This window comes from Symphalangus syndactylus, chromosome 12 (genome assembly GCF_028878055.3).
Source record: "Symphalangus syndactylus isolate Jambi chromosome 12, NHGRI_mSymSyn1-v2.1_pri, whole genome shotgun sequence".
In the NCBI taxonomy this organism is placed as follows: Eukaryota; Metazoa; Chordata; class Mammalia; order Primates; family Hylobatidae; genus Symphalangus; species Symphalangus syndactylus.
In genome coordinates this window covers 145,246,904-145,262,705 of record NC_072441.2, presented here as the reverse complement: position 1 = coordinate 145,262,705, position 15,802 = coordinate 145,246,904, and the positions used below count along the sequence as shown (strand labels likewise).

Genomic DNA, 15,802 nt, shown 5'->3' with positions numbered 1-15,802 from the left:
CGTGTTGCTAGGGTCTGTCAGCGATGGAGAGGCTGAGTTGGGAGTTGGGAGTTGGGGGTGCTGTTGAGGGCCTAGAGAACGATACCTCCTACTGCCTGGTCTCTTCACTGGCTGGGGGAACGTTCAGGACAAGTTCCAGTTCTGGATAAGGAGGTGAGAGGGGAAGAAAGGCTCTTTGGGGCTGAACAGGGAGATGATTCACTTGGCCTCCCAAGAGGACAAGGGCTCAGGTGAGCCTCGTCATGTTTCTTAACAACTCTTCAGGGGACACCAAGCATGTCCTCACTGGCTCAGCTGACAACAGCTGTCGTCTCTGGGACTGTGAAACAGGTAAGCTGGGTTCATTCACTTTTTTAGCAAATATTGAGGACCTACAGTGTACCTGTTTGAGTAAACAGGTCCTAGGAAAATAGAGATGAAATCCGTAGATAGTTTCCAGTCTAGGGAATAAGAGACAAGAAAGACAGATGAGAAAATATACACCATGGTAGAGGAAGCATAGATTAAGTTTTGTTTTTTTTTTCTTTTTCTTATTTTTGAGACAGAGTCTCGCTGTCACCCAGGCTGGAGAGCAGTGGCACTATCTCGGCTCACTGCAACCTCTGTCTCCTGGGTTCAAGGGATTCTCCTGTCTCAGCCAGCCCGAGTAGCTGGGATTATAGGCGCATGCCACCATGCTTGGCTAATTTTTTTTTTTGAGAGAGATTCTCTCTCTGTGTCACCCAGGCTGGAGTGCAGTGGCACAATCTTGGCTTACTGCAACCTCTGCCTCCTGGGTTCAAGCGATTCTCCTGCCTCAGCCTCCCGAATAGCTGGGATTACAGACATGCGCCATCACACCTGGCTGATTTTTGTATTTTTAGTAGAGACAGGGTTTCACCATGTTGGCCAGGCTGGTCTTCGAACTCCTCAGCTCAAGTGATCCACCCGCCTTGGCCTCCCAAAGTGCTGGGATTACAGGCATGAGCCACTGCGCCCAGCCTAAGCTGTTCTGTTTAGTGCCAGGTCTATGCTGGGTACTGGGGATATGCAGGGAAATCAGATCAGGTCTTTGCTGTGGAGAAGCGCAGTCTGAGGGAGAGACAGATATATTGCAGTCTACATATGAGCAGTGCCACGTTAGCAGGATGTCTGAGGAAAGAGTCTGGGTAAGAAGTTAAAATACTTGGCCAGGTGTGGTGGCTCACGCCTGTAATCCCAACACTTTGGGAGGTCGAGGCAGGTGGATCACCTGAGGCCAGGAGTTCAAGACCAGCCTGGCCAACATGGCGAAACCCCGTCTACTAAAAATACAAAAATGAGCCAGGCATGGTGGCGGGCGCCTATAATCCCATTGACTCAGGAGGCTGAGGCAGAAGAATCGCTTGAAAGGTTGCAGTGAGCTGAGATCATGCCATCACACTCCGGCCTGCAGGACAAGAGCGAAACTCCATCTCAAAAAAAAAAAAAAAAAAAAAAAAAAGTCCGGGCGCAGTGGCTCACACCTGTAATCCCAGCACTTTGGGAGGCCGAGGCGGGCGGATCACAAGGTCAGGAGATCGAGACCATCCTGGCTAACACGGTGAAACTCCGTCTCTACTAAAAATACAAAAAATTAGCAGGGCATGGTGGCAGGCGCCTGTAGTCCCAGCTACTTGGGAGGCTGAGGCAGGAGAATGGCGTGAACCCGGGAGGCGGAGCTTGCAGTGAGCTGAGATCGCACCACTGCACTCCAGCCTGGGCGACAGAGCGAGACTCTGTCTCAAAAAAGAAAAAAAAAAGAAAAGTTAAAATACTTTTTAAGTTTGGGTCACTGGAGCAAGAGAAACAGTGAGATGTGATGGTAGCATTCTCTAGAATGTCCTCCCTGCAATTGCAATGGATGGTGTAGCCCAGACTCTGCCTGACTCCAGGAAAGCAGCTGGCCCTTCTCAAGACCAATTCGGCTGTCCGGACCTGCGGTTTTGACTTTGGGGGCAACATCATCATGTTCTCCACGGACAAGCAGATGGGCTACCAGTGCTTTGTGAGCTTTTTTGACCTGCGGGATCCGAGCCAGATTGGTGAGGGCTGGGAATAGGGCTGGGGTTGAGGTAAAGGGTGCAGTTCTAGCGCCCAGGGCCTAACATCTACTGCCCCACACAGACAACAATGAGCCCTACATGAAGATCCCTTGCAATGACTCTAAAATCACCAGTGCGGTTTGGGGACCCCTGGGGGAGTGCATCATCGCTGGCCATGAGAGTGGAGAGCTCAACCAGTATAGTGCCAAGGTAAGAGGCCACATGGGGCCTGAGCCTACCAGAATGAGTCTCTTTTTTTTTTTTTGAAGATGGCATCTCTCTCTGTCGCCCAGGCTGGAGTGCAGTGGCGCCATCTCGGCTCACTGCAACCTCCACCTCCCTGGTTCAAGCAATTCCCCTGCCTTAGCCTCCAGAGTAGCTGGGATTACAGGTGCATGCCACCGCGCCTGGCTAATTTTTTTTTGTATTTTTAGTAGAGACGGGGTTTCACCATGTTGGTCAGACTGGTCACGAACCCCTGACCTCAGGCAGTCCACCGCTCCTGGCCTTTTTTTTTTTTTTTTTTTTTGAGACAAGAGTATCACCCTGTCACCCAGGCTGGAGTGCAGTGGTACGATCTTGACTCACTGCAACCTCCACCTCCCAGGTTCAAGCCATTCTCCTGCCTCAGCCTCTTGAGTAGCTGGGACTATAGGCACCTGCCACCATGCCTGGGTAATTTTTGTATTCTTAGCAGAGATGGGGTTTCACCATGTTGGCCAGGCTGGTCTCGAATCCTGACCTCCTGACCAGATGATCCACCTGCCTCGGGGACTGGTGATAGCACACTGGTTCAGAACAAGGGCAGGGCTGTATGCTGTGGCTCACATCTGTAATCCCAGTGCCTTTGGGGGCCAAGGCAGGAGGATCTCTTGAGCCCAGAGGTTGGGGCTGCAGTGAGCTATGATCACACCACTGCACTCCAGCCTGGGTGACAGTTGAGACTCTGTCTCTAAAAAAAAAAAAAAAAAAAAAAATTAATAAAAAATTTTAAAAAAGAGCAGAGGTGAGATTCAAATGTAGATTTCACCACTTCCTAGCTGTGTGATCTTGGGCAAGTTACATGACTTCTCTGACCCTGTTTATCTGTAAAGTGTTTCAAGGATCAAATGATATCACGTTTGAAAAACTTGTCACAGGCTGGGCGCGGTGGCTCACGCCTGTAATCCCAGCACTTTGGGAGGCCGAGGCGGGCGGATCACGAGGTCAGGAGATCGAGACCATCCTGGCTAACACGGTGAAACCCTGTCTCTACTAAAAATACAAAAAATTAGCCAGGCGAGGTGGCAGGCGCCTGTAGTCCCAGCTACACGGGAGGCTGAGGCAGGAGAATGGCATGAACCCCGGGGGGCGGAGCCTGCAGTGAGCCGAGATTGCGCCACTGCACTCCAGCCTGGGTGAAAGAGCGAGACTCTGTCTCAAAAAAAAAAAAAAAAAAAAAAAAGAAAAACTTGTCACAAAGTACTCAGGACATGTTAATAAGGATCACAGGCCGGGTGTGGTGACTCACACCTGTAATCCCAACACTTTGGGCGGCTGTGGCAGGAGGATTGCTTGAGCCCCGGAGATTGAGATCAGCCTGGGCAATATAGGAAGACCCTGTCTCTCCAAAAAAAAAAAATTAAAAATTAGCTGGGTGTGGTGGAGCACGCCTTTGGTCCCAGGTACTCAAGATGTTGAGGCTGAAAGATTGCTTGAGTCTGGGAGATTGAGGCTGCAGTGAGCCATGATTGTGCCACTGTACTCCAGCCTGGGTGATAGAACAAGACTCTGTCTCAAAAAAATAATTAAGGATCACAAATGAGCATTTCCCTGCCACCACTGAGTATAATGCCCTGTGCTGAGCTCCGAGAACAAAGAAGTAAATCAGACACAGTTCCTTCCCCCATGGGGAGACAGACTTGCAAACAGCTAGCACCTGAGTCAGATTGTGAATTATGCCACCATAGAGGTCTCAACCAAGTGTGGAAGGTGCACTGTCCCAGGGAGGTGGCGTGTACATTAAACCCTGGAGAATAAATGGAGCTTCAAGCAGGAAGGAAAGAACATCCCACAGGCAAAAGGAACAGCAAAGGCAAAGGCACAGAGTTAAAGTATGGAGTCTGCAGAAACCCTTGGGATGTGGTCTTGGGGACAGGACGGGGAGTAGATTTTAAACGTCCTTACGTGTGAAGAGGTGAAGAGTTTTGATTTTCCTCCAGGCAGTAGGGAATCTTCAAAGGGTTATCGATGGCCAGATTTTCCTTCCACAGCTTTTGCAGGTTATGTTTGGAGAATGAACCTGAACTAGCCAATAGGCATAGGATGTACATTACTGGACAGAGTCAAGGGATATTTAGGGGTGACTGATAGGATAGAGGGGGTGAGGAAAACACAAAATCCATGCTGTCTCAGCTTTCATTTGGGTGCTTGGGTTTCTGGGGAACTGAGATGAGTAGGGATTGGGCCCAGTCAGTCTCACTCTTCCTCCTTCCCCAGTCTGGAGAGGTGTTGGCGAATGTTAAGGAGCACTCCCGGCAGATCAACGACATCCAGTTATCCAGGGACATGACCATGTTTGTGACCGCATCCAAGGACAACACAGCCAAGGTGAGCCTGGGCAGGGGTCTGGCGGGGCTGCTCCCTCCCTCCCGCTGCACAGCTCACCCTGCCCGACCTCCCCCAGGAAGGCTCTTTTTACCGATTTCCCCCCTGCCTTCTCTCTCCAGCTTTTTGACTCCACAACTCTTGAACATCAGAAAACTTTCCGGACAGAACGTCCCGTCAACTCAGCTGCCCTCTCCCCCAACTATGACCATGTAAGAGGACCCCCCCCCCCCCCCCCGCCTTCCTGTTGAAGCCTCAGGACCCGCCTTCCTGTTGAAGCCTCAGGAAGCTTCCAAGTTCTAGATGCTTGTCCAGAAGTTGGGCTACAACATTGTGGGGGAAATGTCAGGTAGAGAGGAGATTCCCAGAGGAGTGACAAAGTTGGAAGGACTGAATAGTCCCAGGGAAGCCAGCAGGAGGTGGCAGAAGTGTCTGGTCATCCCCTACCTTTGGTATCCTCCCATGGGGCTGTGTGAGATGTTAAAAATGTATATGGCAGGAGAAAAACAGAAATGGACTTGGTCCCATCTAGAGTTTCTTCTTCCATTCAGGTGGTCCTGGGCGGTGGTCAGGAAGCCATGGATGTAACCACAACCTCCACCAGGATTGGCAAGTTTGAGGCCAGGTAAAGAAGAAGAGAGCTCTTCCAAATTGAAATCTCATGGGGTGTACCTTTTTTGTTTTTGTTTTTTTGTTTTTGAGATGGAGTTTCGCTCTGTCACCCAGGCTGGAGCGCAGTGGCGTGATGTCTGCTCACTGCAAGCTCCGCCTCCCAGGTTGACACCATTCTCCTGCCTCAGCTGCCCAGGTGCCCGCCACCATGCCCGGCTAATTTTCTTTTTGTATTTTTAGTAGAGACGGGGTTTCACCGTGTTAGCCAGGACGGTCTCGATCTCCTGACCTTGTGATACACCTGCCTCAGCCTCCCAAAGTGCTGGGATTACAGGCGTGAGCCACCGTGCCTGGCCTTTGCCTCAGCCTCCCAAAGTGCTGGGATTACAGGCGTGAGCCACTGTGCCTGGCCTTTTTTTTGTTGTTTTGACACGGAGTCTTGCTCTGTCACCCAGGCTGGAGTGCAGTGGTGCAATCTCTGCTCACTGCAACCTCTGCCTCCCAGGTTCAAGCAATTATCCTGCCTCTGCCTCCTGGGTAGCTGGGATTACAGGCACCCACCACCACGCCTGGCTAATTTTTGTATTTTTAGTAGAGACAGGGTTTCACCATGTTTGCCAGGCTGGTCTTGAACTCCTGGCCTTAAGTAATTCGCCCACCTTGGCCTCCCAAAGTGCTGGGATTACAGGCATGAGCCACTGTGCCCAGCCTTCATTATATTTCTCTATGTCCAAATTTCCTCTACTGTATAATGAGACAATGACAATATACTTACCATAAAATTATGCAAATTATTCAGTTAATATTTATTAAGCTCTTTAAACACTGCCCAGCACATAGTAGGCACTCTGTAAGTATTAGTTATGTATTCAGGCAGACATCTGGGTCCAGTCTTCCCCTTATTATAAAAAAGTTAAAAAAGTAAGAGACAGGGTCTATGTTGCCCAGGCTGGCCTGGAACTCCTGGGCTCAAGCGATCCTCTGGCCTCAGCCTCCCAAAGTGCTGGGATTATAGGCGTGAACCGTGGCACGCAGCCACCAACTTCCATCTTATTTTGTTCACATTCACTTCTTATCTTAATTTTTCTGCTTTATTATTATTTTTGAGACAGGGTCTCACTCTGTTGCCCAGGCTGCAGTGCAGTGGCACCATCTGCTCACCGCAACCTCCTGGGCTCAAGCAATCATCCTACCTCTGCCTCTGGATAGCTGGGATTACAGTTACACGCCACCGTCCCTGGCTGCTTTTTGTATTTTTAGTAGAGATGTTGGCCAGGCTGGTCTCAAACTCCTGGCCGCCAGTGATCCACCCGCCTCGGCCTCCCAAAGTGTTGGGATTACAGGTGTGAGCCACTGCGCCTCGGCTTCTGCTTTATATTTTGTGATACAATTTGCATTTGAGGCCAGGTGTGGTGGCTCATGCCTGTAATCCCAGCACATTGGGAGGCCAAGGAAGGCGGCTTGAGGCCAGGAGTTCGTGACCAGCCTGGCCAACATGGTGAAACCCCATCTCTACTAAAAATACAAAAATTAGCCAGGCGTCTGTAATCCCAGCCACTCAGGAGGCTGAGGCAGGAGAATTGCTTGAACACAGGAGGCAGAGGTTCCAGTGAACTGAGATTGCGCTACTGTACTCCACCCTGGGTGACAGAGTAAGACTCCATCTCAAAATAAATAAATAATAATAACAGTTTGCATTTGGGGAGTGCCACCTCCAAAGTGTTTTGGAAGAAGATGGAAAGTGAATTAATTGTGTCCCTTTTCCTCCAGGTTCTTCCATTTGGCCTTTGAAGAAGAGTTTGGAAGAGTCAAGGGTCACTTTGGACCTATCAACAGTGTTGCCTTCCATCCTGATGGCAAGAGGTAGGGTCCCAGTGAAGCAGCTGAGCTAAGCCTGGGTTGGGTCTCTGCCTCTCCCAGGGTAAGCACCTGACTGGTGCCTGGCTATCTTTTTCCAGCTACAGCAGCGGCGGCGAAGATGGTTACGTCCGTATCCATTACTTCGACCCACAGTACTTCGAATTTGAGTTTGAGGCTTAAGAAGCTGGATCTCCGGCCAGGTGCGGTGGCTCATGCCTGTAATCCCACCACTTTGGGAGGCGAAGGCGGGCGGATCACCCGAGGTCAGGAGTTTGAGACCAGCCTGACCAACATGGAGAAACCCCGTCTCTACTAAAAATACAAAAATTAGCCGGGCATGGTGGCACGTGCCTGTAGTCCCAGCTACTCAGGAGGCTGAGGTGGGAGAATCACTTGAACCCAGGAGGCAGAGGTTGCAGTGAGCTGAGATCGCGTCATTGCACTCCATCCTGAGCAACAAGAGCGAAACTCCGTCTCAAAAAAAAGGTGGATCTCCATCCAGGCCAGAGAAGATTCTCACAGAAGGTTTTGAACTCTACGAAATAAATTGGTTTGGTAATAAATGGCTTCTGGTCAGATATTTTGTGGTGTCTCTTTCATCATCTTTCCTTTTCACTGACACCCCAGGAAGCTGATGCTGGTCATGGAGACTTTTATGATTTAGACCTCCCTATACTCTGGACACTTCACACTTAAGCCCCTCAGTACTTCTGGCTAACCTGGGTTGCAGGCACCCTCATCCACGGTGTAAAGGTCCTAAGGGGCCTTCAGAGGTTTCAGGAACATCTTAGCTGCTGTCCAGGGAGCCAGTGCTTAGAGTAGGGGCTCGGCTGAAGCGGCTGGCTGAGAGACTTCTGTCTTCTCCTTCCTGTCACTATTTGCCACACTCTTCCCCCATGCGGCTTCTGCAGGCTCAGGTGAGCAGGTCCAGCGCAGAAACAGGCCTGAGGAGGAGGAAGACGGGTCAGGACGCTGAGCAGAGGGGTAATCCCCGGGGAGAAGGTGTGGGACTCGCCACAGCCACAGGCTCTGGGGCTCCACAGATGGCCAAGCGATTGAGGATGTAGAGTGGGTTCCGGAGTCTTTGTTGTTCTTTTGGCTGGTTGAGCCCAGACCACAGGGAGCGCGTCCGAGTCCTCACTTCACACAGCAGAAAAGCAGGGAGTGAGTTTCCAGCTGGGAGTCTGGGTGGGCAGCCCTGGTTAGTAGGGTGACAGCCACTTCGGAGCCGTGATAACCTCTCCTCTTCTCCTTTTTCTTGCAAACATTATTGCCAGTCAGATCTTGTACTGGGCACTGGAATAAAAGAGGAACAAGACAAAGTCCTACTTCTTAAGGAGTTCTATTTAAAGGGAGAAACCAATTTAGTTTCGCCTCAGTGTCACAGAAGGCTAATTAAGAATGTGATGTTTGAGCTGAGTCTCAACAGACCCGGCATACCCACTGTGCAAAGCAACAGCCAACACTTGGGGAGAACGGCATGAGCCAAAGAAAGAAGGCAGGAAAGGGCCCACTGTGAATATTGATAGGTCTGGATCCAGGAGCTTTTGAGAGAAAACTGATAACAATGAAGATGCAGAGGACAGTGAGGCGGCTGCCGGAGAGTCCAGATGGAAGAGACTAGTGTGGATGAAGACGGGGGGGGGAGGACCAAACTCGGACAATTTTAGGAGAAAGACTAAAGATGAAGGATGGGGGAGAGGGAGGTAAACAGAGATGATCCAGCACTAGTGGGGTTAGTGAAGCAGGATGGGGTATGGAGGAAGACTGAGCAACAGAAGTTAACTAAATCTGATCTTCACCCTGGAAAGGTGAACCCTCCCTCCCCACATCTCTCAGTCTCATAAGACAGCTGGCATCTGGGGCTGATAGGCAGCATGTGCAACAAGCCAACCAAATAATAATAAAAGTACCACTTTATTTATTTATTTAATGGAGTCCCACCCTGTTGCCTAGGCTGGAATGCAGTGGCATGATCTCGGCTCACTGCAACCTCTGCTTCCCAGGTGCAAGCAATTCTCATGCCTCAGCTTCCCGAGTAGCTGGGATTACAGGCATGTGCCATCACGCCTGGCTAATTTTTTTTTTTTTTTTTTTGAGATGGAGTCTTGCTCTGATGCCTAGGCTGGAGTACAGGGGCGGGATCTCGGCTCACCGCAACCTCGGACTCCCAGGTTCAAGTGATTCTCCTGCCTCAGCCTCCTGAGTAGCTGGGACTACAGGTGGGAGCCACCACGCCCGGCTAATTTTTTGTATTTTTAGTAGACGGGGGTTTCACCATGTTAGCCAGGGTGCTCTCGATCTCCTGACCTCATGATCCGCCCACCTCAGCCTCCCAAAGTGCTGGGATTACAGGTGTGAGCCACTGTGCCAGGCCTAATTTTTTGTATTTTTAGTAGAGATGGGGTTTTACCATGTTGGCCAGGCTGGTCTCGAACTCCTGACCACAGGTGATCTGCCTGCCTCAGCTCCCAAAGTGCTGGGATTACAGGCGTGAGCCACTGCTCCCGGCCAGATTATAACTACTCTTATCCCCTTCATGCTACCGACGAGATTGAGACTCAGGTTTGCTATGAACACCCAGCAGGTGAATGGCGAAACTGGAATTTGGAATTTGAGCCCAAATGATTCCACTCTGCTTTCAACCTCTGTTCTATTGCTTTGAAACAATCGACCTTGCAAAGTGGTAGAGAGTCCTAGAAATTATTTTTGCAGCAAATTTCCCCTTTAATCCTTGTTTTCAGGGTAGGGATTCACTTGCGATTGGCTATGGACAGAGTATGTCTGTCTAAAGGATTGGCCTTGGACCTATTTATCTCTGGGTTTGCAGAAGTTAGGAAGAAGTATGAGATTTGGAGATGGGGCAAGGACAACATTCAGTTTTCCGAAAAGACAAATCCACTTGAATTCGGGAAAGATAGCTCCTAAGGAAGTAAGGTGCTGGCCGGGCATGGTGGCTCACGCTTGTAATCCCAGCAGTTTGGGAGGCCGAGGTGGGCGGATCACCTGAGGTCAGGAGTTTGAGATCAGACTGGCCAATATGGTGAAACTCCATCTCTACTAAAAGTATAAAGATTAGCTGGATGTGGTGGCGCGTGCCTGTAATCCCAGCTACTCGGGAGGCTGAGGCTGGAGAATAGCTTGAACCAGGGAGGCAAAGGTTGCAGTGAGCCCAGATCGCACCACTGCACTCCAGACCAGGTGACAGAGCGAGACTTCGTCTCAAAAAAAAAAAAAAAAAAAAAAAGGGAAGTAAGGTGCTGATGGCACAGGTATCCAACCCTTTCCTGTGCCTGCCCCTAACCTACCTCAACACCCCCTCAGCTCACCTCTCCTTTTCGCTGTTGCAGAGGAAGGTGCCAAAAGGGGAGGCATGGGGTGCCCAAACAGCGCCAACAGTAGCCCTTCCCCAAACTCCAATGACAGTGGGAACTGGCGGCCCAGCTGCCACATGCAGTCCAGGAAGAGGAAAAAGGTGGGTGCCTCGTGCTTGGGGTGGGCATGGGAGAAGGCTGAATGGGCACAGCACAGCTGGAAGGGGTGGCCGGCCTGGGGAGGAGGCAGAGCAATGGACACGAGGAAGCAAGTTTCTGGATGGAGGGTAAAGCTGGGCTTGGGTGGTCACTTCCTTTCCTGGATCCACTCCCACTCCAGCAGTTCCTGGAATCCAGCCATGGTCCTGCTCAAGGGGTCCAGGATGAGTGGGGCCAGTGAAGTCACAAGCAGGGTGCTGTCTGTGCCTTCAGCCCCATGTACCAGGCCAGGAACAGAATGGACCCAGTTCTAGGCTATATTTGCTTACTGAATCAGTTTTGCGTCCAGGGGTTGAGAGCCCTGCCCATCCCACCCTATTCTCTGTGTCAAGGGGGCCTTACCTCTCCATGCCCTGGACTGCCACGCAGGCGGTGCTCAGTGCCTCCTTTACACGTTACAGCCAGCAGCAGCCGTCCAGCCGACTCAGCCAGTTGTCCATGCTCTGCTCCGCGTCCCCACAGGCCTCCACCAGGCGCATGAAGCTCTCCTGCAGGGGCCGCCCTCTGGGCGGTGGGAATCTGGTCATCTTTCCCAGCCCAAGCCCTTGCCATGTACAGCCAGGGAGCAAGTGCTCAAGACCAATGAGGGAGACACAGAATCCTGTCAACAGCCTATCTGATAAAAGGGACACAGAGCCCTTTAGGGAGTCCAGTCTCACGGCACACACAACCCACAGAGGAGTCCCTAATCTTTGAGACAGGGTATCATTCTGTCCATGAAATGGTTTCTTTTTCTTTTTTTTTTTTGAGACGGAATCTTGCTCTGTCTCCAGGCTGGAGTGCAGTGGTGCGATCTCAGCTCACTGCAACCTCCGCCTCCCGGGTTTAAATGATTCTTCTGCCTCAGCCTCCAGAGTAGCTGGGACTACAGGCAACCGCCACCACGCCCAGCTAGTTTTTGCATTGTTAGGTTTCACCATGTTGGCCAGAATGGTCTCGAACTCCTGACCTCGTGATCCGCCCACCTCGGCCTCCCAAAATGCTGGGATTACAGGCATGAGCCACCGCGCCCGGCCTAAAATGTTTTCTTAGCTTTGAGGATTCCTCAATCTGATGGGAGAGACTCAAGACCCTTTGAGAAAGCACCTGGGGAGGGGTCACATAGCCCTCTGGGGAAACACAGAAGGTCCTGGGAAACCATCGCTTTGATGGAAGTATCACAACACCCTTGATGTACACCAGTCTGATGAGAGCAACACAGCACTCCCTGGGGACCCCCAGTCTGATAAGAAAAACACAGTTCTCCTGGAATTCTGCATCTGCTCCTTCCTCCTAGAAACTGCTCTGTTCAAGGTTACCGGTGACCTCCTGCCAGAAAATCTAACAGCGACTTCTCAGCTCTGTTTAAAAGCCGTCGGTGGCCGCCCACTGCCTTGAGGATAAAGTCTAAGCTTATCTGTAGCCTCATTTGTCCTCCCATTTCATACTCGACATTCCCACCACACCAAAGGACATTAGTCGACCCCATCCATGGTTTCACTTTCTGAGGTTTCAGTTACCCGTGGTCAACGGTGGCTTGAAAATATTAAATGGAAAATTCCAGAAATAAACAATTCATAAGTTTTAAATTGTAAGCCCTTCTGAATGTTGTGATGAAATCTTGAGTCACCCTGCTCTGTCTTGCTGGATGGGAGTCATCCCTTTCCCCAGCATATCCACGCTGCACACACTCTCTGCCCACTTGTCGCTTAGTAGCTGTCTTGGTTATCAGAGTGACCGTGGCCGTACTGCAGTGGGCTTGTGTTCAAGGTCAGTAGGAGCCTAAGGCTGCATTACAAGGCCTATGTCATTCACCACATCTCATCACATGGGCATTTAAGCATCTCACATCATCACAAGAAGGGTGAGTATAGTACAATAAGACATTTTGAGAAAGAGATCACATTCATACAACTTTTTTTTTTTTTTTTTTAGATTGAGTCTCACTTTGTCACCCAGGCTGGAATGCAGTGGTGCGATCTCAGCTCACTGCAACCTCTGCCTCCTGGGTTCAAGCGATTCTCCTGCCTCAGCTTCCTGAGTAGCTGGGACTACAGGTGCCCGTCACCAAGCCTGGCTAATTTTTTTTGTATTTTTAGTAGAGACGGGATTTCACCGTGTTAGCCAGGATGGTCTCGATCTCCTGACCTTGTGACCCACCTACCTCAGCCTCCCAAAGTGCTGGGATTACAGGCATGAGCCACCATGCCCGGCCTCATACAACCTTTTTTTTTTTTTTTTTTTTTTGGAGTTTCGCTCTTGTTGTCCAAGCTGGAGTGTAATGGCGTGATCTCAGCTCACTGCAACCTCCACCTCCCAGTTTCAAGCGATTCCCCTGCCTCAGCCTCCTGAATAGCTGGGATTACAGGCCCGCACCATCACACCTGGCTAATTTTTTGTATTTTTAGTAGAAGCTGGGTTTCACCATGTTAGCCAGGCTGGTCTCGAACTCCTGACCTCAGGTGATCCGCCCGCCTTGGTCTCCCAAAGTGCCAGGATTACAGACATGATCCACCGCGCCCGGCCGTTTTTTTTTTTTTTTTTTTTTTGAGACAGGGTCTCATTCTGTCAGCCAGCCTCGAGTGCAGTGGTGTGATCACAGTTCACTGCAGCCTCCACCTCCCGGGGCTCCAGTGATCTCCCATCTCAGCCTCTTGAGTAGGTGGGCCTACAGGAGCACACCACCATGCCTGGCTAATTTTGGGACAGGACCTTGCTCTCACCCAGGCTGGAGTGCAGTGGCACAATTACAGCTCACTGCAACCTCTGCCTCCCAGGCTCAAGCCATCCACCTCAGCCTCTTGAGAAGCTGGGACTACAGGTGTGCACCACCACACATAGCTAATTTTTTTTTTTTTTGAGATGGAGTTTCATTCTTGTTGCCTAGGCTGGAGTGCAATGGTGCTATCTCAGCTCACTGCAACCTCTGCCTTTTGGGTTCAGGTGATTCTCCTGCCTCAGTCTCCCGAGTAGCTGGGATTAAAGGCATGTGCCACCATGCCCGGTTAATTTTGTATTTTTAGTAGAGATGGGGTTTCTCCATGTTGGTCAGGCTGGTCTCAAACTCCTGACCTCAGGTGATCCCAAAATGCTGGGATTACAGGCATGAGCCACCACACCCAGCCAATTTTTGTATTTTGTACAGAGACAGGGTCTCCCTATGTTGCCCAGGCTGGTCTCAAACTCTTGAGCTCAAGCGATCCACCAAAGTGCTGGGATTACAGGCATAAGTCACCGTGCCCAGCCACTGTGCCCAGCCACAATCTTCTAAATCTCCAAAAATACCTATCTTTTACCTCAGCACCTGACCTATACAACTTTTATTATAGCATATTGTTGTAATTGTTCTACTTTATTATTAGTTATTGTTGTGCTTACTATATAAATTAAACTTGGCTGGATGCAGTGGCTCACGCCTGTAATCCTAGCACTTTGGGAGGCTGAAGCAGGTGGATTGCCTGAGCTCAGGAGTTCAAGACCACCCTGAGCAACATGATGAAACCCCACCTCTGCTGAAATACAAAAAAAAAAGGCCGGGCATGGTGGCTCATGCCTGTAATCCCAACACTTTGGGAGGCTGAGATGGGCGGACCACTTGAGGTCAGGAGTTCCAGACCATCCTGGCCAACATGGTGAAACACCATCTCTACTAAAAATACAAAAATTAGCCGGGCCTGGTGGCACGCGCCTGTAGTCCCAGCTACTCAGGAGGCTGAGGTGGGAGAATCACTTGAACCTGGGAAATGGAGGTTGCACTGAGCCAAGATCACACCACTGCACTCCAGCCTGGGCAACAGAGAGAGATTCCATCTCAAAAATAATAATAATAAAACAAAATACAAAAAAAAAAAAAATTAGCCAGGCATGGTGGCAGGCTCCTGTAGTCCCAGCTACTTGGGTGGCTGAGGTATGAGAATTGCTTGAATCTGGGAGGCAGAGGTTGCAGGGAGCTGAGATCGCACCATTGCACTCCAGCCTGGGCGACAGAGTGAGACTGTCTCAAAAAATAATAAAATAAAATAAAATAAAATACAAAAAAGAAAATCAGCCGGGCGTGGTGGCACGTGCATGTAGTCCCAGCTACTTGGGAGGCTGAGCTATGGGAGAGTCACTTGAACCCAGGAATTGGAGGTTGCAGAGAGCCAAGATCGCACTACTGCACTCCAGCCTGGGTAACAAAGCGAGACTCCATCTTAAAAAATAATTATCATGATAAAATAAAATAAGATAAAATGCAAAAAAAAATTAGCTGGGCATGGTGGCAGGTGCCTGTAATCCCGGCTATTTGGGAGGCTGAAGCATGAGAATCACTTGAACCTGGGAGGAGGAGGTTTCAGTGAGCCAAGATAGCGCCACTGCACTCCAGCTTGGGTGACAGAGCGAGACTCTGTCTCAAAAAAATAAAATAAATAAAAATAATAAATTAAACTTTATCGTAGGTATGGAAAAACATAGTGTCTGTAGGGTTTGGTACTATCTGAGGCTTCAGGCATTCACTGGGGATCTTGGAACATACTTCCCGAGGATCAGGAGGGACTACTGTACTTGGCAGTTCCCCAAACAGGACAAATGACCAGGCTGTCTCTGCACCTGGACACCTGCAATTCCCTCCACATGCAGCGTCTTTCTTTCTTCTTCTGGCTCACCCCTCCTCCATTGTTGGGTCTCAGTTAAAGCATCCTATTCTCAGGGAAACCTCTGATTACCTGAAGTCGGCGTAGTAAGAGAGGGGCACCTCCTCTGCGCTGCTGCTCATCTCAGGGGAGCCCCATTGCCCATTCTCTGCTGATCTCTGCCATGTCTGAGCTGGCCACGGTGGCAGCCCCTGTGCTCAGTGCTGGGTAAATAAAGGAATAAACAGAGCTTTGTATTTCGGATAGGGAAGCAGTCTACTCTCCTCAAAACAAAACTCCCTCAGGACCTCTTGGCATTGCCATCACCTGGAGGCAGAGGGAACAGATCACATCTGTGCAGGCGCAGCCCTCAGGGAGGCGGTGCACGTGTGCAGGGACGTTGTTCCGGGAAGACAAATTCCAGTTTAATGTAAAGAGGTGCTTTTTCTTCCCAGGCAAAGTCGGGGTGCCTAGAGAGTAAGGAGCTCTCCCAGTGGTGGTGTGCAAGTGGGGTTGCCCATGTGCAGTGATGACACCAGGAAAGTCTTGGGTCTTCAAGGTTCCTGGAGGACCCCCC

At 50.4% G+C, this 15,802-nt stretch overlaps 1 protein-coding gene and 1 long non-coding RNA gene across 2 annotated transcripts in view; one reads left to right on the top strand and one right to left on the bottom strand.

Moving 5' to 3' along the window:
- Positions 1 to 11,329, top strand: part of LOC129469208 (uncharacterized) — a 27,787-nt gene extending 16,458 nt beyond the window's left edge. Inside the window, 10 exon segments of the mRNA XM_055255590.2 lie at positions 265 to 330; positions 1,893 to 2,042; positions 2,125 to 2,252; positions 4,521 to 4,631; positions 4,751 to 4,840; positions 5,180 to 5,253; positions 7,011 to 7,103; positions 10,451 to 10,473; positions 10,476 to 10,575; positions 11,035 to 11,329. Coding sequence (XP_055111565.2) covers positions 265 to 330; positions 1,893 to 2,042; positions 2,125 to 2,252; positions 4,521 to 4,631; positions 4,751 to 4,840; positions 5,180 to 5,253; positions 7,011 to 7,103; positions 10,451 to 10,473; positions 10,476 to 10,575; positions 11,035 to 11,329 — 1,130 coding nt within the window.
- LOC129469227 (uncharacterized) lies at positions 6,012 to 15,802 on the bottom strand. The gene is made up of 3 exons (XR_010117741.1): positions 15,319 to 15,802; positions 10,976 to 11,137; positions 6,012 to 8,396 (listed from the first exon to the last, which is right to left on the bottom strand). It is a non-coding gene; the product is annotated as an uncharacterized lncRNA (long non-coding RNA).